The sequence below is a fragment of the Trachurus trachurus genome, assembly GCF_905171665.1.
Source record: "Trachurus trachurus genome assembly, chromosome: 19".
NCBI classification, from domain to species: domain Eukaryota; kingdom Metazoa; phylum Chordata; class Actinopteri; order Carangiformes; family Carangidae; genus Trachurus; species Trachurus trachurus.
In genome coordinates, this window is record NC_139913.1 from 3,524,300 (window position 1) to 3,549,742 (window position 25,443).

The window sequence follows — 25,443 nt, forward strand, 5'->3', positions numbered from 1 at the left end:
GACTGCAGCTCTCAGAGAACTTTGACCAAGGTATCAGACAAGATATTTACTATTTATTTACACACTGTGATAGTTTCCAAAACTACTAGCTACTAACTATGTAGGGGGGGGGCAGACCTTTGCTGAGGGCCCTTTTCCTTTTCTGTCATTTTGAAAATCCAAAAGATGAAAATGAAATAAAACAAATTAATTATATTGTTTAAAATGTAAAGTGAATGTGTCATCTGTAACTTTATGCCTTATGGAGATCATTTCATCTTCCTCTTGCTGAACTGTTCACATTAACAGAAATTTTACCAGGGGTGCCCAAACTTTTGCACAACACTGAATATGAGCTGTTTTTTTTCCACCAGGTTTTTTTGTGAAGAGGCTGATATTTTGTAAATACAGCTGTTGGATAAATGTGATGTAGCAGGAGATAAAAAAAATTAAATAAAAACATGAAAATGGACCCACAGTCTGGTGGGACGGAGTAAATAGTAAATAATTTCACCTGAGCTCAAACTGATCAGTGTTTTATTCTGACAGGATTAAACTTCATATTCACATCTGGATATTATTTGTTGGGTTTCTTGTTGTTTCAGCAACAAAAAAACAGTTTGTGTTTCAGGACGGGAGAGAAAAGTTCATCGTCGTCCTTCTCGCTCAGTTTCAGTTCAAGTTTTGGCCAACGTGTCGTTTCCTTTCAGCTTCGTCTTCGTCAGTTTGTCACTTCCAGTCGTTCACACACACACACACCGCAGAGCCAATAACACCTCCACTAACTCTGTACATGGCAAAGTGAATAATTAAATATTAATAATTAAGTTTGGCATCAAGTCGTGTGGATCTGCTCGTGACACAGAAACTAACTCACTGACGAAGTCTCCTAAAACAAAACGAAGGGGAAGTTTGTCGCTGCTTTTCGTCTTTAAATAAACTTCATATAAAAGTGAGACGCTGCTCTGGTCACAGCCCGATCGATGTCGTCGTTGTTGTCGTCGTTTGCAGTCAGGGTCCCGGAGTCGTCCGTCCTCAGCTGCTCCTCTAAATCCTCTGGATCTCAAACAGTCTTATGTCCGTGTCGTACCAGATTGGAGGATCCACGTTGCTGCGGCAACAACAAGACAAAAATGTATTGTATTGCATTGTATTTTTCTAAGTGTAATTTATATAACCTTGTTTTCAGGCTGCTCTTGAAAATAAGCATTTTGTTCTTAATTAAAGGTAAAAAAAAGGTTAAATTAAAAAAAATAAAACAAAAAACAGGACACTTGTGAAAACTCAGAACCGTGACGCACTGACAAACTGGTCCCGGGTCAGTTTTCTTACCGTAGGTAGATGACGCCCCACATGTAGGTGCGGAACCACATGGCCGTGCCGGCGTTGGCCTGGTACTTCCTGATGAGGATGGGGTGGGGGATGGGCAGGAGGCCGACCAGCGTCCCGTGCTGGAGGAACTTGAGGATTTCTGACTCGTCGGTCAAACCTCTGAGGACGGAGAGGACGGAGACAGTTCTGAGTTCATCCTGTCAAACTGTAATGTCTTTAAAGGGACAACGAGGAGTTTTGGAAAAGCGAAGCGTTTTCACACTACATTTATGAGCCTCTGCTGTTTCATATGAACCATTTAGAGCTCATTCATGTGATCAACAGGATGGTAATTAACAAGTTTTATTATATTTTTAGACTCATTTTAAACAAAAGGTTTTCTGATCCCAAGGTTTGAATATGTGTTTCATATAATTTCATATTTTATGATACTTTATTAATCCTTCTGGGAAATTAGTCTTTAACAAAATTAAATTTCACATAATAAGAATAAGAATAAAATAAATATAGCCTTTCAACTATAAACAATATCTACATTAGTAATATTTACATGCCAAGATGTCAATCTGATCTCTTTTTTTTAATAACTTTTTATAAACAAAACAACCACAATAAATTGATAATGACAAAACTGTGAATCGACACAATTGATTAAAAAAAAAAAACATCTATACATATAAACAGATGTATTGAATTAATTCCCTTTGGACAATTAACATTGAGTTTTTTAAGTTTCTTACTTGTCGATGCAGATCTTCTCCACCTGAGGAACCAGCACCTGAAGCAGCCTCATTATGGTCTGTAGAGGGAGTTTGGCTTTCCATGACAACACCTGAGGACACACACACAGGTCGCAGCATGGAGGAGATGGACGGATGTGGACTCATACGGACAGAATCATTTAGAGACAGAGAGACAAATACTAACCCAGTCTGGGTTGGCGCTCCAGGTTGCCGCTGACGACGATGTGCTCGACAACCGACTCCTCGCTGCCTCCGAGTGAGAGCGAGCGACCTGAGGGACGCAACGACAAACAGCTGCAGCGATGACGAAGGAAACATAGTCCAGTCATTTTATGAAAAAAAGGTTAAACAAATTGCAACAGAAGTAAACTCAACTGATTTTGTATCCTCAACATGTCCTGAGTGAGGGAAAAAAAAGCCCTGAAGGAATCCCATTAGGGGAAAGTTTCGAAAAAGACCCACATATATCCCATTCATACGCCTATTAATTATTTTTCTCACATGAATAGGGTACAATTTTTAACCTTTAGATATTTCCATGAAAATAACTGAGTTGATTACTTACATTAAGACAAACCAAAGTTTTTTGAAATTATTTGTTAACACGAGAATTGGAAGGACTTGCAGCAAAGGACGTGGACTGGATTTGAATCCGTTGCTATGCGGGAAGCGCTCGTTTTACATGGTAGCCTTAGCACCCTACAGTAGCTCATTAAAGCTACAGTTGGTAAGTTGACAAAAGTGAAAGTAAACACAGGTCCCTTTATGAACCTCTGGAGTCAACTCATTCCAATTTTCATGCTGGTACCACCACAGCACCTTTATAGGTGCCGTCAAAATGGTGGAATTTATGCAAATATATGCAAATTTGCTCATGTTAACAAATGATTTCAAAAAACTTGTAATACATTTTTAGTTTGTCTTAATGTAAGTAATCAACTCAGTAATTTTCATGGAGATATCTAAATGTTAAAAATGTTACCCTATTCACGTGAGAGAAATAATTAATAGGCGTATGAATGGGCTATATGTGGGTCTTTTTCAAAACTTTCCCCTAATGCAGTGGTTCTCAACTGGTGGGTCGGGACCCAAAAGTGGGTCGTGGACCCGTTCTGGATGGGTCGCGGACAGCTGGTCAAAAAAGTAAATAATATTTAATGCACATCTGATGTTGGATATGTCTTTTATTTTGAAAAAATAACTTATTTTGAAAGGCACACGAGACACGTGAACACATGCAGTTGTAATGGTCCTCCTATTTGCTCCATTTGCTCTGAATGCAAAGATATCAGTTTCTTATTAATGTGGCCTGAATGCAGTGAATCTTGTTTTGTTTTGTGGGTCTTTATTTTGTGCAATTTGATATTTATTCACTTTTGTAAATATGCTCTGAATGCAGAGATGCATTAGAAGTCAAATATATCGTTTTGTTGTTCTCAATAAAAAGCAAAAAAAAAATCTTGGTTTGAATTCTATAAAAGTGGGTCACGACTTAATGACCATGTGGAGAATGTGGGTCCCAGAGTGAGACTAGTTGAGAACCCCTGCCCTAATGGGATTCTTCGGGGCTTTTTTTCCCCTCACTCAGGACATGTTGAGGATACAAAATCAGTTGAGTTTGCTTCTGTTGCAATTTGTTCAACGTTGACCCCTTTTTTTGGCTTAAAATTACTGGACTAGCAGAGCGAGAGGACCAATGAGGGGTTGGTGTTCGGCTCCTCACCTCGTGGTCTCGCTCCGAGTTGGACTCGGTGTCGCTGCCTCCGCCGGCGGCGCCGTCGTCGCCCGGTGACCTCGCCTGAGGGACGGTGACCATGGTGCCGTCTTCACTCACCTGGGACTTCTCTGTGATCTTATCGATTCCTGCAGGACACGAGAAGGAAGATCATTTACACATGCATTGTTGCTACATGACATTTATTAAAGGGATAGTTCAACATTTAGTCAGCTCACCTCCTCTCACCATAATCCCTATATAGTCACAGCAGTATTGCTGCATTTGCCTCTAAAACAACTCTGTCTCTAATGTTACATGATTATCTCATAGCGTGGTGAATGTGCAGGTCACAACTTGTCCACCAGAGCGTTTTGGAGTTGTTGGATTGTGTATTTGATGAGTTTTTTTGTTTGTTTTTTTGTTTTTTAGATTACGAAACATAGTCTGCACTTTACTCCAGGCACTTTAAAAACCAGCACTTTATTACAGACGCACTTTAATGAATCTTAACAGCGCTATACGACACCTTTGTCGTTTACATGCACTTCATTTTACTACTACTCCTTGCTCTTTCCTACTGAAGCTACGGTATGTTATTGTATATATTGTGATATTGTGATATGGTATTGTGGTTTTGTAATATGGTATTTGTACCATGCTGTACGTTGTTCTTATTTTCATCCTTGTATAATTGTTGTTGTTGTGTGAACGGCGGGACTACGGATGGAAATTAGCCTAGAGCTTTTAAATCTGGTGTATTTACATTTTGGATGTTCAAGAATATGCAGAGTCCCGTTACCCGCACCGATAATTAAAGGTGATGAACCTACTGCTATGACTATAGGGATTACAGTGATAGTAATAATTCTTGCTATCACTCTGACTTCGTACCTGGAGTGGCCTCTAAACTGGTTTTCAGCGTCCCGGGCTCGGCGGGTACAGCCGGTCTGGAGCCTTCCATGGAGTTGTTCTCCACCGAGTTCATCCTGGAGATACCGGGCTGCTTCTTCTTCTTCTGCAGCGCCCGCTGGATGGACGCCGCGTCGGCCGGCAGGTTGGCCAGATGGTGGAAGACGTTCCTCTTGCGGATGATGGCGTACACCAGGTTACAGTTCCCTGTTACCGGGGGGGAGAGGTCAGTCAGAGGGGAGACACCACAGGTGAATAGGGTAAAAAAAATTTAACTAACAGATATCACCATGAAACTTCCCAAGTTTATCACTTACATTAAGACAAATATTTTTTGTATTGCAAGTTTTGTCAAATTTTATGTTTAAATATGTAAATGAGGCAATATCTGATGAAATATGCACTAATTTGCATACATTTCCATAACGGAAATCTGAACAATGGATAAAGCCACTTTCAAAATTCTTGTTTTATTTTGTTGACATATTAGAGTCAGAAGTTTTTACAGAGGAGGATTTTGGATATCTCTTTTTATCACTTTGTTAATGAGAAAACACTGTCACCAGCCCTAAAAAAAATCAAATTTCGCCATGTTTTTAGGAATAAAATGTTGTATAAATCAGGCTTTGAATGATATATCAACAATCCCCTCTGTAAAAACCTTCAGAATATAGACAGGGATCAAACTGGAAGGTTTGGTTTCTGTAGGTGCTGCTGAAGTGGAGATTTCGGGTTCAGAGTCTGTGGAATAACTCTTTTTGAGAAAACTGCCTTTAAAGAATTGGACAGTAAAATTTCATAGATTGTAAATATAAATCATACTTTTACGATTTGTGCTGATACGGAGGAGATGCCAATTTTTGAAGGGTTAGCCCATCAACATTATAACGGAGGAAACAGTAACTATTTTGATTACTCGTTTTTGAAAAAAAAGTAGTGCTGTCAATAACGCCGTTATTCCCATCACTGGTCTAGAATGACCTAATAGTCGTACACATTTGCTTCTATCCATATTGGCTGGTGCTGATATATGTCAATATGAGCTAACTTGTATGTTTGTATCATATTTGAGCGGGCTGTTTTGTCTTTACGGTTTTCTCTATTTTTATTCATCATTATTATTATTTGCTTTCTTCTTTTATTCCACCCTAGCGTATCTCCTTTGTCACATTGTGAACCTTTGTTTAATCTTTGATTCTCCTGCTATACCTGTTGACCTGTCTATATCTCGGAAAAACCTATGAAAAAGAAAAGAAAAGAAAACACATCCTCACCGTCGAACTGATACTGGATGATGTTGTTGAAGACCTCGAGCAGGAAGAAGACCAGGTGGTGGTTGTGTGGGGAGGAGAAGAGGAACCAGGGGGAGGAGAAGGCCTCGAGCAGGTGGAGCAGCTTGTTGGCCGCCACCATGGATAAACTCTTCAGGTAGGGAGAGACTGAGGAGAACAGACGGGAGGCTTTTTGGTAACACTTGAATACTTATGACAGCTGTCGTTAAGTGTCATTCGGTAAGTTATGTCACTTTTAATGCAAAGTTGACATTATTTGAGATGTTTTTGTTCTGACAACTTGACATAAAGACAATTTAAACTGTCATAGCAGACCTAATTGCCAAACTTTAAAAATGATGTCAAGTTCTCATAACAAGGAACATCTCAAACAATGTCAACTTTATTTATTTATTTATTTGTTTGTTTGTTTGTTTTATTTCGGGCATGTCAATTTAAATCATCATCATCACACTTCATCTTAGTTCAAGTAATACAATACACATGGCCGAAAGGGAAAGCGGGAGAAGCAAAAGCTTATCTAGTCCCGCCCCCATTACCCACAGAATAAAATCTTTATCGTAATTTTTTCTTTTCTTTTGCTTTTTACATTTTGACATAACATTCTTTTACTTATGACTTTGCATCAAAAGTGACATAACTTACCGAATGACACTTAATGACAGCTGTCATAAGTATTCATTGATGTTTATGACAGCTGTTATGTCATGGTTATGGATACCTATTCAAGTAAAGTGTTACCGGCTTATTTTTTTTTAAACACTCTGCACGTCTACCATCCAGCCAGCAGGGGGGGCGATGATACTCACTGTTCACTATGATGGTGAGCAGGCAGTCGAAGAGCGGCTGCAGACGCTGGTGACCACCGGTGACGATCTTATGGAAAATCTGAACGGGACAATGCAAAAAGAAAAATAATGAGTGCATAATAAAATATTCTGCAACTTTGTCAGATTAAACCAAAGATTTTAGGTTTTGTGCAGTTTGTCTGCAGCTTGTTACTGGCTCGAAAAAAGCAGGAAAATTCATTTTTCAGACACTCGACCCAGAGAAATTGAGGCGTTAGTGGTTGAGAATTAATCTAAATCAATAATTTGGTGTCAGAATGGCTGGTTTCTAGTTGTTAATTAACATAAAAAGAATCAATAATCAGTTTTTAAAGAAAAAAAGTGTTAAATCCAAAGACTTTCTGCTTCAAACTTATAAAATGTGGAGATTTTCTGATTTCTACATTAGTTTAAAGTGAAACCAAACAATCTTAGATGAAACAAAACTAACTACATATCAATCAATCGATTAATAAATCAATTAATGAATCAATATTAGCTGAGGGAGGTGGGAAATCAAGTCATTAGTTTGTCATTCGTCTCCTACGGTAAAATGAAATTTAGAGAATTGGTTCCTCTGGATGAAAAGTCAATGAAATGTATCTTTTATCTTTATTTAACCTTTTATTTAAACAGCTAATCTCACTGAGACACAGGGTCTCGTTCTCAAGAGACGATTGTTTAACACAGATAATCAATATAATAACAGTGGAAACAGATTAAAACAATTTATTTCATTAATTTAAACTAGTTTTCTCTATATGACGTCTATGAGCTGCATCAAATCCGTCAAACGGGTCTAAATCATTGCAGTTAAATTTGACTGGTTAAATAAACGGTTTAATTTATAACCACAGATCTCTCTCTCTCTCTCTCTCTCTTTCACTCTGATTTCTCGTCTCACCACGATGAGGAGGTCGGCGTGTGTTCCTGTGAACACTGGGATGTCCATGGGCACACGCAGCGTGAACGGTTTGTTCAGGCGAACGCCAAAGTTCCTCTCTCCGCTCAGCAGCAGCAGGATGAAGACGCCGATGTGAACGAGGCCGACACGAGCTGCAGGGATTTATAGATTAGATTTATATACAGTATTTATTGATGTATCTTCAAACAGTATTTAAAGGGATAGTTCAACATTTTTGGCAAATTGGCCCATTGCCATAATCCCTATAGTCATAGCAGTAGGTTCGTTACCTTTAATTGTCGGTGCAAGCTATTTTTAGAACGGCGGAGCAGAGCCGTGAGCTGCTCAGAGCTACGCTACGGAGGCTCATGGGATTTCTTGGTTTCCCTCATCAAACTCATCATCAAATACACAATCCAACAACTCCACAACGCTCTGGTGGACAAGTTGTGACCTGCACATTCACCACGCTATGAGATAATAACACAACGTTACCAGACAGAGTTGTTTTAGAGGGAAATACAGAGACTGTTGATGAAAAACTGTCCCTGAAGGCAACGTGCATCAGCGGTTTTGCATGAATTTCCCTCTAAAACAACTCTGTGTGGTAACGTTGTGTTATTATCTCATAGCGTGGTGAATGTGCAGCTCACAACTTGTCCACCAGAGCGTTGTGGAGTTGTTGGATTGTGTATTTGATGAGTTTGATGAGGGAAACCAAGAAATCCCATAATGAGCCTCCGTAGCGTAGCTCTGAGCAGCTCACGGCTCTGCTCCGCCATTCTAAAAATAGCTTGCACCGACAATTAAAGGTAACAAACCTACTGCTATGACTATAGGGATTATGGCAATGGGCCAATTTGCCAAAATGTTGAACTATCCCTTTAATTATACTATATTTCATCCCACACACACACACACAGTGTAGAGAAGCGTATGACTCACACTGATCTGCTCGGGCATCGTTCAGGTAGAAGAGGATTGGAACCAGCATGTCCAACACATCACTGCTCTTCAGCACGAAGAACAGGAATTTCTAAACACCCACACACACACACACACACACACACAAAGATAGACAAGACATATATACAAACAGTGTCATTATCATTCCTCTGATGGTTTGCGTTAATGATGATACCAGTGTTTCAGGTTCTGAACATGTTTGACTTTCCTCCTATACTTTATTTTGGCGGGGTGCCAGGTGGAAGGTCACAGTTCAGTTAAGGAGGGAAGTCGAGGACAGAGAGGAAGTGAACAGAGTTTTATGTTATTGTATTATTATTTCTTTCCCTGTTCCTTCCATGTTCACCATTAAATTGAGTTATCTTATCTTATCTCGTCTCGTTTTATCTTGTCTTATCTCATATTAACTTATCTTATCCTCCAGGAACACACTCAGGAAGCCTGGTATAATTAACATGTTCTTCATATTTCCCCTTTTTTTCAGCGTGTTAGCCTCCAATTTTTACTAATTAGCTGTAAACACAAAGATCTGATGGGAAGACAGACAATGTGAATCTTTAACCTGAAGTTGGGGAAAAGCCAAAGACATTAAGATTAAGATAATTCCTCTGTGAACCATTAACTAATTCCTTCTGCATTCGTTCCTGTCTTAATTATTAAAGTCGCTCCTTCCTGTAGCTTCAGGGTCTCTGGCGGGAATCGAACTTCGGACCTTGTTGAAGTCGCAGAACTTCCAGAAGAGGATGAGCAGCTCCTGGTGGAACTGGATCTTCTTGGCGGAGCGGGGCAGGTAGGTCTGCACCAGAGGGTTGTTCAGCAGCCGGGCCAGGCCTTTCAGGATGAAGCTCAGGTCCTGACGAAGGAAGGAGGAGAACAAAGGACCAAGGTTATTATTGTTTTAAAAGTTTAATTAGTCTTTATTTTTATTTAGTCTTTTAGTTTGATTTTTTATTTCAGTTTAGTTTTAGTTAGCTCAACCAGAGATAAAGCAGTTTTAGTTTTTATTTAGTTTTAGTTTTCAGGTTTTAGCAGAAAGCCTCTGTCAGGCCTCTGAAGCTCAACTTCAACATTTGTGGTATTTTTCCCTTTTAGTTGCATCCCATAATGTTCCCATCAGTCCTTACTATGTTTATTCACTCTTATCTACCTGTGGGTCGTACTCCAATAGCTGGCTCTCAGTTGCCGTGAATGCTAATTTCTGTTAGCCCGTCTATGAGATTTTACATTATACGTTAGCATTAAGCTAGCAGACTTTATGTTTAGTTGTGATCGGCCTACTGGCTGTGTGTTTTCATTTTCAAACTATGTGGGTTTGATTGAACATCTTTGATGCTTAAATATATTTTATTTCATGTAGGCTATGCCATTTTTACTGTAGGGCAGGCTAATCTTCAATTTGGAGTGACAAATAAATCCTTGAAGCAAGAAGATTTTGCCTTTTGTTTGAGAACTTTGATACAGTAATTCAGTAACAGTTGTAAATATACCTTTGAATGGTTTATTTATTAATATTTTACTGTTCAAAAGCAAGCTCACTACTGTCTGTCCCATAGAAGAATATGACAGCAGCAGCCTAGTTTGGAACAAGCTGATTCTCCTTTTTATAAAATTTCTGCTGTGCATGATGGGGAAAAATTGCACGGTGGGAAACCCCCCCCCAAAAAACTAACTACTGACTAAAAACTCTTAACACCGGTCTTTAGATGTGAGCTGATAGTCTTGTAGAGTATTTTCTAAATCTTTTCAAAGTCTTCTGGTGTGTGGGTAGCACAAGTCGTCCCATATTGAGCTGTGGCGTTTTTTTCCTGCAGCTTTAGACATCTGTTGTCTGACTCAACTTAAAGCAGATATCAGCTTCACGGCCGTTTCGGCTAATGCTGCGTTCAAGGCAGGCTTTTGAAACCGTAAGTTACAGCTTCAAGTCACAACTACGACTTGGTAGCGTTCCAGGTAACCCGTAGCTCGTGTTTTTACCATCCTGTTGTCTGTGAAAGTTCCCTATAACGGCCACTCGTAACTTCCGACCCGTGAACTCGTACCAGATCGAACTGGTATGACTTCACAGGAAGGAAAAACACAAAGTACGAGTTTCTTTGAACGCACCATGAGTTAGCAGCCCCCGCCCTTGTCAGGCATCAATTGGTCCTCGTGCTACGTCACCACATTCACGCGCATCCCTTGGCTGCACACACAGCCCTTCATGCCGTTCTCTCTCCTCATTGGATAACACTTGTATCCCACAAGGAAAATTTTCTCCTCGGGTTACAGCAGAGCAGAGTGACGGAGAGACTCGTGTTTAGGCTGAAATACTTCATGTAAGTGATTGCTGACGGAAAATAGGACTATTTAGGACTTATATTAACAAAAACATTCCACTGATATCTGCTTTAAGTTTTAGTTCGTTTTGTTCATTGGAGTTTTTATCTAGTTCTCGTTTTTGGAAAAATAGTCATTTTTAGTTTTATTTCAGTTTACTAAATTATTTTTTCACTGCTAGTTTTAATTTCAGTTAACTATAATAACCCTGATCAGGAATGAGTCCGATCGTGCTGCATCTCACCTCTTCTCTGTGGATCCTGGACAGGTAGTTCACAAACAGGTTGTCGGGTCCAACGGGCTGAAAGACAAGGAGCCATTTATTTATTTTATTATTAAAGTCAGAACTAGAGTTTGATGCAACTCGTTCTTCATCCTGCTCCTCCTCCTCCTCCTCCTCCTACCTCCCGCTCCTCCTCCTCCTCCTCCTCAGCTGCTGTAGCTGCTGTAGCTGCTGTTGCCGTGGGGACGGGGCTGCAGCTGCTGCTGCTGGCGTCCAGCGCCTGCAGCGCGGCTCTGGCGGGCGACGCGGCCTCGTGCTCCAGGGTGACGACGAGGATCTGGACGGCCTGTTCCACCAGCTGCTCCCGCTGGTCGGAGAACAGCAGGTGGTTGTAGGGGATCCCGTAGCCGACCGGGTCGTAGGCGCAGACCACGTTGAGCAGCGAGGTGAAGAGAGGCAGCGCGTGTCTGGGGGCGGAGCGGCGACACACGGGCCGAGGTCAGGGGGGGGGCAACAGGTGTGGTGTGGTCTAATGTTTTGTAGTGGGTAAACTGCTTTTTAGGTGGGTAAACTGTACTTGTATCACATAGACCGGTGGTTCTCCTCAAACTTTTTTATATCAAGGAGATCTAGGAAAAAGAAGTGGTAGAATTTCTCAAAGAAAAAGTTGTAAAATTTCTAGAAAATAGTGGTAAAAATTCTCACAAAAAATAAAAGTTGAAAATTTTTTAGAAAAAAGTGGTAAATTTTTTGAGGGGAAAATCTGGTAAAATTTCTCAGAAAAAGTGGTAAAATTTCTAAAAAAATAAAAATAAAAAAAAGTTTAAAAATTTTTAGAAGAAATTGGTAAAATTACGCAAAAATTCTAGAAAAAGTGGTTAATTTTTTTTTTTTTTTTTTTTTTTTAAATCTGGTAAAATTTCTCAGAAAAAGTGGTAACATTTCTAAAAAAAAAAAAAGTTTAAAACATTTGAGAAGAAACTGGTAAAATTACTCAAAAATTCTAGAAAAAGTGGTTAATTTTTTTTTTTTTTTAATCTGGTAAAATTTCTCAGAAAAAGTGGTAAAATTTCAAAAAAATAAAATAAAAAAAGTTTAAAATTTTTTAGAAGAAACTGGTAAAATTACTCAAAAATTCTAGAAAAAGTGGTACATTTTTAATTTTTTTTTTAAATCTGGTAAAATTTCTCAGAAAAAGTGGTAAAATTAAAAAAAAAAAAAAAAAGTTTAAAATGTTTTTTTTTTAAGAATTATAGAAAAATGTGGTAAAATTTCTCAAAAAAAAGGGGGGGGCAAACAATAATACAAATGGGTAAAATGTCTAAAAAAAAAAAAGATAAAAAGTAGAACAGAAAAATTGAGAAGAAACTGGTAAAATTTCTCAAAAACATTCTAGGAAAAGTGGTAAAATTTCAAGAAAAAGTTGGGGACCCTGTCAACCCTTCCACCATTGACATACTTTAGTTGGTATACCCACTGAAAATGCATAAATATTTCAGTATACCTGAGTATCACATAGACTACACCACTGGGCAACAGGTGTGTGTGTGTGTGTGTGTGTTCAGGTGTGTGTGTGTGTGTGTGTGTGTGTGTGTGTGTGTGTGTGTGTGTGTGTTACCTGTTCTCCGTGGAGCAGAAGAAGGCCACCCAGGGGTTCAGCGTCCGGCTCTCAGAGGACGGAGGCAGGTACATGGCCTCAGAGAAACAGGTGAGCAGCAACTTCAGCAGCTCGGTCCTGATTCAACCAACACAGGTCAAAGGTCACACACACATCTACCACATACAGTAGCATCATGCAAAAGTTTGGACACCCCTGGTCAAAAATCTACTGTTAATGTGAACGGTTAAACAAGTGTAAGATGAAATGATCTCCAAAAGGCATAAAGTTAAACACGAAACACTCTTTTTCAATATTTTAATCAATATCAGTTTATTATTTTAGTTTTTCTACAGTTTTAGAGTGAAAAGGGAAACAAAGCAGCAGCAGCAACAGAATGAGAAACCCAGGAGACTTGAGCTCTCAGATAACTTTGACCAAGGTATCAGACAAGATATTTACTATTTACACACTGTGATAGCTTCCAGAGGGGGGCTACTAGCTACTAACTATGCAGGGAGCCCAAACCTTTAACTTTTCTGTCAGTTTGAACATGGAAAAGATGAAAATAAATAAAAAGTGATATTGTTTAAAATGTAAAAGGAATGTGTCATCTGTATCTTTATGTCTTTTGGAGATCATTTCATCTTCCTCTTGTTTAACTGTTCACAGTAACATACAGTTTGACCAGAGGGGGACAAACTTTTGCATGACACTGTGTGAACATCTAAATTAAGATTAAGGTAAGAAGACATTACATATTTGAAGCTGGAACACCAACATTAAATACACAGAGCATGATGTTTGGAGGATGTGTTTAAACCTCCCTTTATCCCTACGTTTCTTTATCTCACATTCATGCAAATGTACAATCTGCAAACCAGAAAGAACTCATTCAAAAAAAAAAGCTCCACAGCCACACCAAGAGTCCTAAACCATTTAAAGGGAGTTTAAAGTTGCAGTATGTTCCTGTAGGTAAAATCCAATTAAACTTTTATCAGATTATCAGAGCTGGTTTGTGCTCACATCCTTTTTTACTCATGTCAGTTTATGTCATTTATCGGGGCCTCGGGTTATAGGAGAAAAGCCAAGGTGAAATAATATGAAGTATTAAAGAATACAACATTTCTGTCGATAGGAAAAAGATATTACATCTTAAACACACTAGTAGCTGTTCAGGAGGATTATTAATCTCACCTGTTGCTGTCGTGGACGTAGTTGAGCGGAGGAGCCTGAGCGAAGCCGACGCCGGCCTCCCAGATGTACTCACAGCTGTCGATGGAGTGAACGGCCTCCGCTGTGTCCTGCAGCACAGAGAAACAACTTTATTTATATATTTAATTATGATTTAATATAATGACCCTGCACTTTTATTTTGCTACTTGAGACTTAAAAGGGATAGTTCACCCAAAATTCAAATAGCACTCATTATCTACTCCCCCTCATGTGGACTAAGGGCTGGGAGAAGTTTCAGAGTCCTCCGTGGCTTCTCTGAGTTACAGGGGGTCTCGGTGTAGCAGTGCATGTCCATATAACGGTTGCAAATGGATACCAACTGTCTTCGTAACAAAAAGACACACCAAAAAACATCCAAATACCTCCATGCTGCTCGTATGTAATGTCATCTCGCTACAAACAAGCTTGAAATATAGACTTATTTAATTTTTTTCGGGACAATTTCGCATTTCGGGGCTTCAATACAAGACGGACATTACATACGAGCAGCATGGAGGTATTTGGATGTTTTTTGGTGTGTCTTTTTGTTACGAAGACAGTTGGTATCCATTTGCAACCGTTATATGGACATGCACTGCTACGCCGAGACCCCCTGTAACTCAGAGAAGCCACGGAGGACTCTGAAACTTCTCCCAGCCCTTAGTCCACATGAGGGGGAGGAGATAATGAGTGAAATTTGAATTTTGGGTGAACTATCCTTTTAATAATCTTTTATTTCTAAAAGGAGAAGCCCATTCCCCAGGTTTCCCAGCTGGAGCAGCAGGTCAGTGTTCAGTGTTCACAGCCACTTCCACCACGTGATTCAACAAGTGGACGAAGCCGAGGACGATATCGGAGTGTGACGCCTCCGCTCAGATAAGTAGAGCCTCATGAAGAGATCTGACAAGGTGCCACCGCTGTTCAGCTGACAGTAAAGGGCATCGTGCCACACACACACACACACACACACACACACACACACACACACACACACACACACACATCGTGGTTTCTGGCAGGGTCACAGCAGGGCGACGCTGGATGATGTCAAATAAGTTTAAAGGGACAGTTCAACGTTTAGTCAGATTCTCCTCTCACCATAATCCCTATAGTCATAGCAGTAGGTTCATCACCTTTAATTGTCGGTGCAAGCTATTTTTAGAACGGCGGAGCAGAGCCGTGAGCTGCTCAGAGCTACGCTACGGAGGCTAATGGGATTTCTTGGTTTCCCTCATCAAACTCATCAAATACACAATCCAACAACTCCAAAACGCTCTGGTGGACAAGTTGTGACCTGCACATTCACCACGCTATGAAATGATCATGTATAATTATGTAACATTACGACACATGAAGCAAATACTCGGAACTACTTTGCGCTTTTGAAATCCCTCCGCCGAGCAGCCGTGGTATCTGGAATGTAGTTCCGGCTGCATTTCCCTCTAAAACAACTCTGTGTGGTAACGTTGTGTTATTATCTCATAGCGTGGTGAATGTGCAGGTCACAACTTGTCCACCAGAGCGTTGTGGAGTTGTTGGATTGTGTATTTGATGAGTTTGATGAGGGACAGATTGTGTTCACTGAGCAGCTCACGTCTCTGCCCCGCCGATCTCAAAACAACATGCACCGACAATTAAAGGTGATGAACCTATTACTATTTAGGTCCAGAATACATGAATGACATGTTAGTAGAGTCTAAACCCAGTAGAGCTCTGAGATCTACTGACTCAGGTCAAATAGTGGAGCAGCATTTAGCTGTTATGCTGCACACAAGTGGAACAAACTACCAGCAGAACTGAAATCAGCCCCAACTGTGAGCACTTTTAAATCCAGGTTAAAAACATTTCTCTTTTCACATGCTTATAGCTGAGAACTTAAAACTTTATCTATTTTCTTTTATTTTACTTTTATTTGCTCTTGCTTTTAACTCTGTTTTTAGTGTTTTATTTGTTTTTATTCTGTCTTATGCTTCTTTTTTTAATGTTTTGTCTTTATGTAAAGCACATTGAGTCGCCTTGGTATGAAATGTGCTATATAAATAAAGATGCCTTGCCTTGCCTTGCCTTACTGCTATGACTATAAGGATTATGGTAAGAGGAGGATCTGACTAAATGTTGAACTGTCGCTTTAAAAATCCACTTGTGTGTGTGTGTGTTTCAGTGGTGAGAGCAGCTGATGGTCATTTTTCCACCCTCACGTTTCCTCTGAGGTGTGATTAGGAGCATGGAGGTCGCGGCGCAGCCACTTCCTGTCCTCTCAGCTCCTCTCAGCTCCTCTCAGCTCCGTGTTTGTTCAGCGTCGCTCTAAGACGCGTCGGCTCTGTTCTTCTCAGCCCAGTTAACAAACACGGCCGCTCCCCCTCTCTTTCTCTCTTTCTCTTTCTCTCTCTCTCTCTCTGTCATGCAGAGTCACTCATTAACTGGAGCTGCTGCCCAACACGGTTAGTGTGGAGGAGATAACGCCGAGCGCTCGCTGCTGCTGCTGCTGCTGCTGCTGCTGCTGCTGCTGCTGCTGCTGCTGCTGCTGCTGCTCGGCCTCGGGCCTGAATAACAGCAGCTTAACTCTTTTATATATGAGCCAGTCAAGTGTTGACTGTTGGAGCCCGAGGGCTAAAACAAAGCAAACAACTGTGTTTTAACTTTTGTTGTGGAAAGAAAAGACTCTTAAAGGAGGAGTGTAACACCTGCTGCTTAATGAGAAAGTCAGGTCACCTTATTATTGTTGCAACTTTACCTGCAGAATCTGATCTTAATAAAGTGAAAAGACAAGATATTAGTCGCTGTCACTTAACATCATTGGTCAATTTATCCAACCGGTTTAAAAAGTATGACAATAAATTGGATTTGCATTGTTATTCAGTAAATAATCAAACATGAGCATGACTGATAGTAGATCCAATCATCACAACGCTGTCCGTTCTCAGCCTGCGCTCAGACCGGCTCATATTAGATATTAATTTTCATAATTTATCAAACTGAAACTATGCTTTTGTGAGAAACTACAGTTCATCCTAAACTTCAAATCTCAAACTTTAAGAACCACATCCAGCAGTTATCTTCGAGTTATCTTCTCATCTGTTGTTACTTGTATACCAGGTCATATTAGATATTAATTTGATATTTTATCAAACTGAAAACATGAACAAAAGAAATTCCTGCCAGCTGTTAACTTGCGATAGGTATTTACTACTGGACAAAGCAACGTTTCTGTCGATGCGACCATCGTCAAGTCTTTTATATCATCAAAACAGTGACTCGAGTCCAAGTCTAACATGAAACATGAGCAAAACTGTTTAGTATTAACATGCAACACGGCCATTATATATAAAATATTTGTTGAACCACATTCAACAAGCATGCTAACAACAAACAGGTAACATCGTACTAACATTTGGCTGTTGTCTCCCTGTCAAACCTGCACATTAGCAGAAACATAATGTTGTGGAGCTTCTATTAAGTTATTACAGCAGTTACATGTCTGTTTTTGTCAGTAACAGAATCATTGTCATTGTATTGAAAATACATCACAATTTAAGGATCATTTTAGGAGTTATTTGTGCACACACAGCAAATGCACAAGTCATTCTAACAGCACGTAGAGCAGAACATCACTCAGTTAATAAATGACCCTGAGGCCAATACTTTACTAAAGCTCCTTCATTAGCTGCTGAGTATGTGGTGTTTGGCTGCAGCTGCACAGTGAGGCGAGTGCAGACACACACACACACACACACACACACACACACACACACACACACACACACACACACACACACACACACACACACACACACACACACACACACACACACACACACACACACACACACACACACACACTGAGGAGGGTCAGTGAACTCACCGCGCCGCTCTTCTTGTGGCTCTGCACGGTGAAGTCTGGACAGAAGAGCAGGTCGGCGACGGCGAGCAGCAGAGACTCAGCCAGAGGCCGAGCTTCATCTTCACCAGCGTCTTCATCCAGGCGCTGAGGAGACGAGATCACACAGACGTCACATCCAGACTCCAAACTCATTATAAACATCTAGTAACACTTTACTTGAACAGGTATTCATAAGATTGACATAAAACTGTCATAACCATGACATAACAGCTGTCATAAACATCAATGAATACTTATGACAGCTGTCGTTAAGTGTCATTCGGTAAGTTATGTCACTTTTGATGCAAAGTTGACATTATTTGAGATGTTCCTTGTTATGAGAACTTGACAACATTTTTAAAGTTTGTCCATTAGGTCTGCTATGACAGTTTAAATTGTCTTTATGTCAAGTTGTCAGAGCAAAAACATCTCAAATAATGTCAACTTTGCATCAAAAGTGACATAACTTACCGAATGACACTTAACCCTAGAACATTAACGTTACAAAAAGTAACATCATCACTAACGCCGGGTATTTTTTACCCGATATAATATACCCATAAAAAAATATTTCTCACCAAAGTATATTAAAATACAACAATACATGGCAAATTGAAGTACACTTCCTTAATTTTCCACTATACAATGTTTCACAAAATGAAAAAAAGGTATCATGGTGACCCTATGAAAAAATGTCCAAAATTTGTGATTTTTTTTGTTTTTTTAACAAAAACTAACTTAAAAAAAAAACTAATGGAGCTGGGACTTTGTCCTTCAGACCCATTTGTGGGACATTTGAGCCTTATTTGGCGGAGTTAAAAGAAAAAAGAAACATTTTCAGCATCACCAGAAACGGTCGCCAGATTTAGATACATAAACACTAACGTCGGGTGAAATCCACCCGAACATGTGCCTGCTGAAAAAACTAGGGATGGGAGCAGGGAAACATGCCTACCTTCAATGACGTCACTGAGCAGTATGAAGCTACCCAGGGACCCATGAAACTCAGACAACAGCAACATAATGAAAATTATGAAACAATAATTTCATGGGTGAAAATCACCCGACGTTAGTGTTCTAGGGTTAACGACAGCTGTCATAAGTATTCATTGATGGTTATGACAGTGTTATGTCACTCTTATGAATACCTGTTCAAGTAAAGTGTTACCAAACAGGTTATTTTATACATCTGACTGAGAGGTTTTTAAAATAAAACACAGTTTCTGCTCCATGACAGTTGCGACACAGCGGATGAATGTGATGAATTCAGCCTGTTCCCAGCGCTGCAGCTCTCTCTGCCTTTTACCTCAGTCCCACACTTTAATTAACGGACATTCAATCCCTCCTTAATTCAACCGCTGGCCGGGAGGAGGAGGAGGGGAATACAATATGGGTAGTGTTCGGACCGCGGTGCCCCGACGACCAGGTAACCAGAGAACCAGCAGCCGTCAGGACAGGGGGAGGAGGGAGGGAGAAGAGGAGGGAGGAGAGGAGGGATGGAGAGAGGGAGGGAAGGAGGATGTGGTGGTCGACTCTGAACAGAGATCAACAGCATCGACAGCAACAGTCTCACGTTACAGATCAGATCCTCCACATCAGAGCAGCATCACAGATTTCAACCCAACGCTCCTCTAGTCGGCTGCTCGTTGAATCCCGCAAAACAAACGCAGTTTCTATGTCAATGCAAATTTAAATTCTAAAGAACAATAGTTTTATCTTTTCTCATGAATGAACAGTTTTTAGTTTAACCTAAAACTGCATTTTGAGCCGTTTAAACATGTTTCTCTGCAAAATCCTGGATTTCATTCTTGAATCAGCAGCAGCAGTGAGATTCATACAGACTGTAAACCCGAGACTGAAGTCATAATAGCTATTTTATTATTAATAAATGTTAATTTAGGTGTTGTCCTTCAAATCCCAATAGAAATTTGATCACAAAAAAAAAGTTAATTTAGGTGTTTTTATGTGTTAACATTTAACTTTCCTCAGTCTTTCTTTCTGAAGGATCAACCCTGTGACTGAATGGACTTAGATCCAGTTATTAAAGCAGAAATACAATACTATGTTATTGTCATTTTCAGCATTCAGGGTGTTAGTGCTGCTCAATGAATCTTTTAAAACAAATTAAAGGTTTGCTTTTGTGAGAAACTTGTTCATCCTAAACTTTAAATCTCATGTGGCTGACTTTAAGAATGAGTCTCTTATTCCCACTCTTATTCTTGTTATCTTCTTTCCTGTTGTTGTCATTTGTATTCTTTCTATTTTAATCTTCACTGTATTATGTACATGTCACATCTGTTGCTGCAGTTGGAAACAACAGTGAGAGTTATCTCTTGGCAATAAATTGAATCGAAGGCAACTGGACTTGTATTTATCTAGGAAGACGTTTGGCCTCTTATCCAATATCTTATCTTCATCAGTTCATAACGCATCGGTCGGACTAGTCCTCTCTAGTCTGTTTTGGTCGGACTGGTGAGACATTCAGGTTACTGTCAGTAAATAAGAATAAGTGAATGTCTTCCTGTCTATGAGAAGAATTAAAACTGTGATTTATCTAATGAGGATGAAGGAATTTGAGGACAAGACGCAGCGTCAAGGTTTAACTGTAAATACTGAAAGCTAATAAAACATGATGGACGCCCACACAGAGTTTTGTAATCTAACTTGTAGAAACTCTTCCTGAGAACATTCCTTTCTCATTAGTCGACTCGCAGCAGCAGATTCTCTTTCAGTGTGAAACCGTTTAATCCAACAGACTGAGAGAGACAGACTGCAGCCTTAGTCAACCACAAACAGAATTAGCTACACTTCCTCACCAAATGTGACAAATATATAAATATTAGAGAAACATATTTCCAAAAATTTGAATCAAAAACAAAAGTTTTTTTAAAAACTATCAGATGAGGAAAAACTTTCTTTTCTTTATTAGGATCCCCATTAGCACCTGCAGCAGCATCGGCTATTCTTCCTGGGGTCCTTCCTACTAGGGGAAGAATCAAAGAATAATAAATTAGCAGCAGTCTATTGTATGTTTCTGCTGCCATAGACTGACAACACTATACTAAGAACTTAAAACTTTATCTATTTTCTTTTATTTTACTTTTATTTGCTCTTGCTTTTAACTCTGTTTTTAGTGTTTTGTTTGTTTTTATTCTGTCTTATGCTTCTTTTTTTTTTAATGTTTTGTCTTTATGTAAAGCACATTGAGTTGCCATGGTATGAAATGCACTATATAAATAAAGATGCCTTGCCTTGCCTTGCCTTGTAGATGTTGTTTCCTTTAATTGTTATGATTATTATTTTTTAATTCCAAACGCTTGCTTTGGCAATAATATGTACAATGTATGTCATGCCAATAAAGTCTGAAGAAGAGTTAGATGTGCTTAATAAAAGCACATAAAGGGAGCTTAAGTGTGAGGTCTCCTCTTCTTTTTTCTTTATTGTCATGCCAATAAAGCCATTTGAATTGAATTGACCACTTCCTGTCACTCACCCTGGCTCGCCCGGCGCCCGGCACCGTGGACCAGAAGAAGCCCCTCCAGTCGGCGTCCTCGAAGATGTAGGGCAGGATGCGGGTGAGGAGGCGGGTGCAGTTCAGGACGACCTGTCGCTCTCTCTCCGAGGGGCAGCCGGAGTCGGCGCCCTGGACCAACCGCTCCACCGCCTGGTGGACGAAACAAACGCACACGTACGACAAGAGACTGTGAAGAAACGCTGATGCTCTTTAAAGTGGAGAAAACTCTGTTAGTGGATGTTTGAATAAAGTTCCCACAGCAGGTTGTTGAGCTGGAATAAACTAGTTTCACACTGAGGTGATGTCACTTTACTTTTACCGAAAGTGCAGAAATAAACAAGGAAATAAATTAGTTTAAAGGGATAGTTCAACATTTTGGCAAATTGGCCCATAATCACTATAGTCACAGCAGTAGGTTCGTTTTGTCCACTTGTCCATGACAGCGTTTTGGAGTTGTTGGATTGTGTATTTGATGAGTTTGATGAGGGAAACCAAGAAATCCCATGAGCCTCCGTAGCGTAGCTCTGAGCAGCTCACGGCTCTGCTCCGCCGTTCTAAAAACATCTTGCATCGACAATTAAAGGTAACGAACCTACTGCTATGACTATAGGGATTATGGCAATGGGCCAATTTGCCAAAATGTTGAACTATCCCTTTAAACCAGGAGGTGGAAAAGAACCCTAACCCATAACTAAACACCATTAGATGAATCATATATTCAGAGCAGTGTTGAGCTGTTTGTTTGTGTATTTACTGTGTTGTCAATGCATAAATGGACAATAAAGTTTGATCTTTTCTCATTAAAAAACAGTTTATTTTACCCTAAAACAGCATCTTAGCGGTTTAAACATGTTTCTCTGCAAAATCCTGGATTTCATTCATGCACGGCAGCAGTAATGGTGCGTTCAAGGCAACACGTGACTTTTTTAATAGAGCAAAAATATAAATTTTGGTGTTCTTGCCTAATAAAAAAATTAACATTTATCAACTTTCTGAATTATTAACCCTGTGATTGATTGGACAGTTTGAACACTGTCATGTTTAGCCGTCAGGATGTTATGACTTCCACTTGTTCCTGACTGGTTTTTTGTGTTTTTCTTTCACTTTGTCTTAAAAAAAAATGTCCGCGACCTTTGACCTTCTCACAAACTGACGTGTTTCACTCTCGGACTGTGGGAACAACAAACAACAGCAGCAGCATTCCTGCCACTCGGACCGTCGCCGGGACCAAACTACTGCAGCAGCTCACCTTGTAGCAGAGGGTTGCCAGGTTGGACGGAGACTCCTCTCGGACCGCTCGGATCTCGGCCGCCGGCACCAGAGTGAAGACGTCCTGGGCCGTGGTGGAGGCGTCCACCCAGAACTGGTCCCAGAACAGGTCGTCTGAGGCCTCGACGGGCTGCAGGGGAAGACACACACACCAACAAATCATTGTGTGTGTGTTTAAATGAGTTTGCAAATGTTTAGAAACTCCCATGTCCTGCTGAGTTTTAGTGTATAAACAGGTAAAAACATCAGAAACAGAAACTAAAATTAGCTTTTTCTCGCATTTTTTCTGTCTTTAATTTAAGAAAATAGAAAACGACAAACTCAAAACTTCATTATTTGAACTTATCCTGCACTAATTAAGAGTAAATGAACACATACAGTGATGTCATGGTGTTATGACAGTTAAGATGGACAGTGGAAGATAAGATAAGATCTGTAACTGCTGCTGTTGATGCAGCACAAACAGCATCGACACGTGAAGTTTAAACTAAATCAGCAGCAGCAGGTTGAAATACAAAAGAAACTTTGCCAAACGTCCAGCGTGGAGGACGGACGTGTTTTGGTTTGGAGAAGGAAACGTTTCTCTGACAGAGGAAAGACTGGAGTTCAGTAGATATCAGTAAATAAATTCTGGGAGACAAATGTCCTGCAGTCAGTGAAGGCAGCGGACCTGAAACAAACACAACTTCATGCACTAATAAAGTTAAAGTGCAGCCTTTTAATGTGGATTTGCTGCGAATTGACAGTTTTTAAAAACATTTTTGCTTGAAACCTGATCAAAACTATCAATATATGATCAAAAAATGTCCTATTGATCGACTCCTTGATTCAGTTTTCACCATTTCAGCTCTAAAACAGTCAGATATGGAGGTCAGCACCTAAAGGCTGGAAGACCAAGGCTGCAAATAATGGAATATTAATTATTTCATTATTGATTAATCAATTGATTGCTTTCTCCAAACATCTGAGTCACTGTTTGCTGGTTAAATATCAGAGAACAGTAAAAATGACCATTAAGACAAACACCAAAGTGATGTCACCAACTGTCATCAATCCCTCACCTCTTTATCACTGTAAAATATTAAATGTTGAATATTCCTGCTTGAAAAAACACCCAACTCTTTTCACTTTGCTGTGGATAAACTGATTGATTAATCGACTATTAGTTGCAAGTCTAACCCACATGCAACACTGACTGACTGACTGACTCAGGCTGATAACATCTCCTCAGTTCCACCTTAAATGCACCTGCCACCACCACATTTCTGCTGCCTGCTCAAAGACACGTCAAATTCAGTTGTTTTCACATAAAATGTTTCATGTTAAAGTTATTTCAGGATCATTAAATAAAAAAATGAGCAGGAAGTGTTAACGTTAGGCCTGAATTTAACGTCTCCAGCTTCTTAAAGTGATCAAATATCAACAAAAACAGAAATATTCCAGGAAATAAACGAGTATTTAGTGTAAAACTCATCATTTCCGAGCAGATTTCAGTGTTTTCCTTGTTTTTCTCTGCACTTTGTGTCATCAGGGCTTCACAACAAGCTGCCATCTGGCACCAACTTTCCCTCCACAGCCTCAATTTAAAGCCCACACGCACAAGCGACGCGTCTGTCCGTTTGTGTTTTCTTTTTTTTTATTGTAGGGAGAAAAAATAAAACATAAAAGCACGGACCTGAGTCTTGGTGGTGAGCTGGATCACCGCCTTCCTGAAGTGCAGTTTGGTGTCGGTGTTCCCCATGTTTCTGTCCCCGGTTCCTCCTCCCTGCTGCTGCCGGTGGTTTTGGATCCGCGTCAACACCACCGAGCTGCCGCCGTGAAGGAGGATAATCTCCTCATCCGCCGCTCTGCGCTCTGACGCGTTCAGGGGCCGCTCGGAAACTACCAACTCATGTGTGTTTTAGCTCCACTGAGACTCCTGCTGTCGTTTTTACAGATTTAAAACCTTTAAAAAGACGGGAAACATAAATATACACTGTTGTTACTATATTCTCTGTGATTTTATTTCAGTTTTAATATCCATCCGTAAACTTTAACACACATCTTTATCAATCAGAACCACGACAAGCTCAAACTGACTCTGTTTAGCCTATGTCTTGTTATCATATGCTAGTTCACCTCTTGTAGCCTACATAAACATACATGTTAGGCTATTTATCTAGATTCAAAACGTACAGGTTTAACATGGGGCATCCAAATTCAAACAAGTTGACACAACAAATAGCCTAGCTAAATATTTCTAACCCAAGCAAATACAATGACAGAGAAAAATCAAATAACTAACTACGCTAGAAACATAGAAACTTATTAAAGACGGATAAAGTACTAAACTTTCTCATTGATGTTGCTAATTCTGTTTCTCTGTGTGCTCAATTGAGAAAATTCCGACGGGACTTTAACGCCTCATCGACCAAGCAGGATCCAAACTCGGCCACTTCCGGGATCCTAATCAGGTGTGTATAATGTGTGTGTGCGTGTGTGTGCGTGTTGTTACCTGCTGTTTGTTTAAGTGACTGAGCCCTAACTGTGACGCGTCTTCACATGAGTCTCTTGACTGAAACTGACCAAAGGATCAAAGTGATTTGACCGATTTTATGAATAGGTCATGAACTCATCGTGTTGCAATTCATTTAGCCTATAAATCCAATGACTAATAACTGACCTGGAGACATTTTACTGAATAAAATAATAGTTTGGTTCCTAAGGGACAAAAAAAAAACAAATAAAAAAAATAGTATAAGAAATAGATAGATAGATAGA

General features: G+C 39.9%; 1 protein-coding gene across 1 annotated transcript; it reads right to left on the reverse strand.

Annotated features, from left to right (window-relative positions):
• Positions 1 to 499: 499 nt before the first annotated feature.
• On the reverse strand, positions 500 to 24,475 carry hid1b (HID1 domain containing b). Its single transcript, XM_083994379.1, has 19 exons — positions 24,359 to 24,475; positions 22,664 to 22,813; positions 21,394 to 21,564; positions 17,883 to 18,005; positions 14,003 to 14,109; positions 12,827 to 12,943; positions 11,390 to 11,675; positions 11,230 to 11,286; positions 9,382 to 9,522; positions 8,649 to 8,739; positions 7,704 to 7,855; positions 6,782 to 6,860; positions 5,955 to 6,119; positions 4,663 to 4,887; positions 3,778 to 3,917; positions 2,239 to 2,325; positions 2,052 to 2,143; positions 1,312 to 1,470; positions 500 to 1,090 (listed from the first exon to the last, which is right to left on the reverse strand). Exons 1-19 carry the CDS (start codon positions 24,422 to 24,424, stop codon positions 1,027 to 1,029), a joined length of 2,472 nt encoding a protein of 823 aa, XP_083850505.1. The 5' UTR covers positions 24,425 to 24,475; the 3' UTR covers positions 500 to 1,026.
• Positions 24,476 to 25,443: the final 968 nt, after the last annotated feature.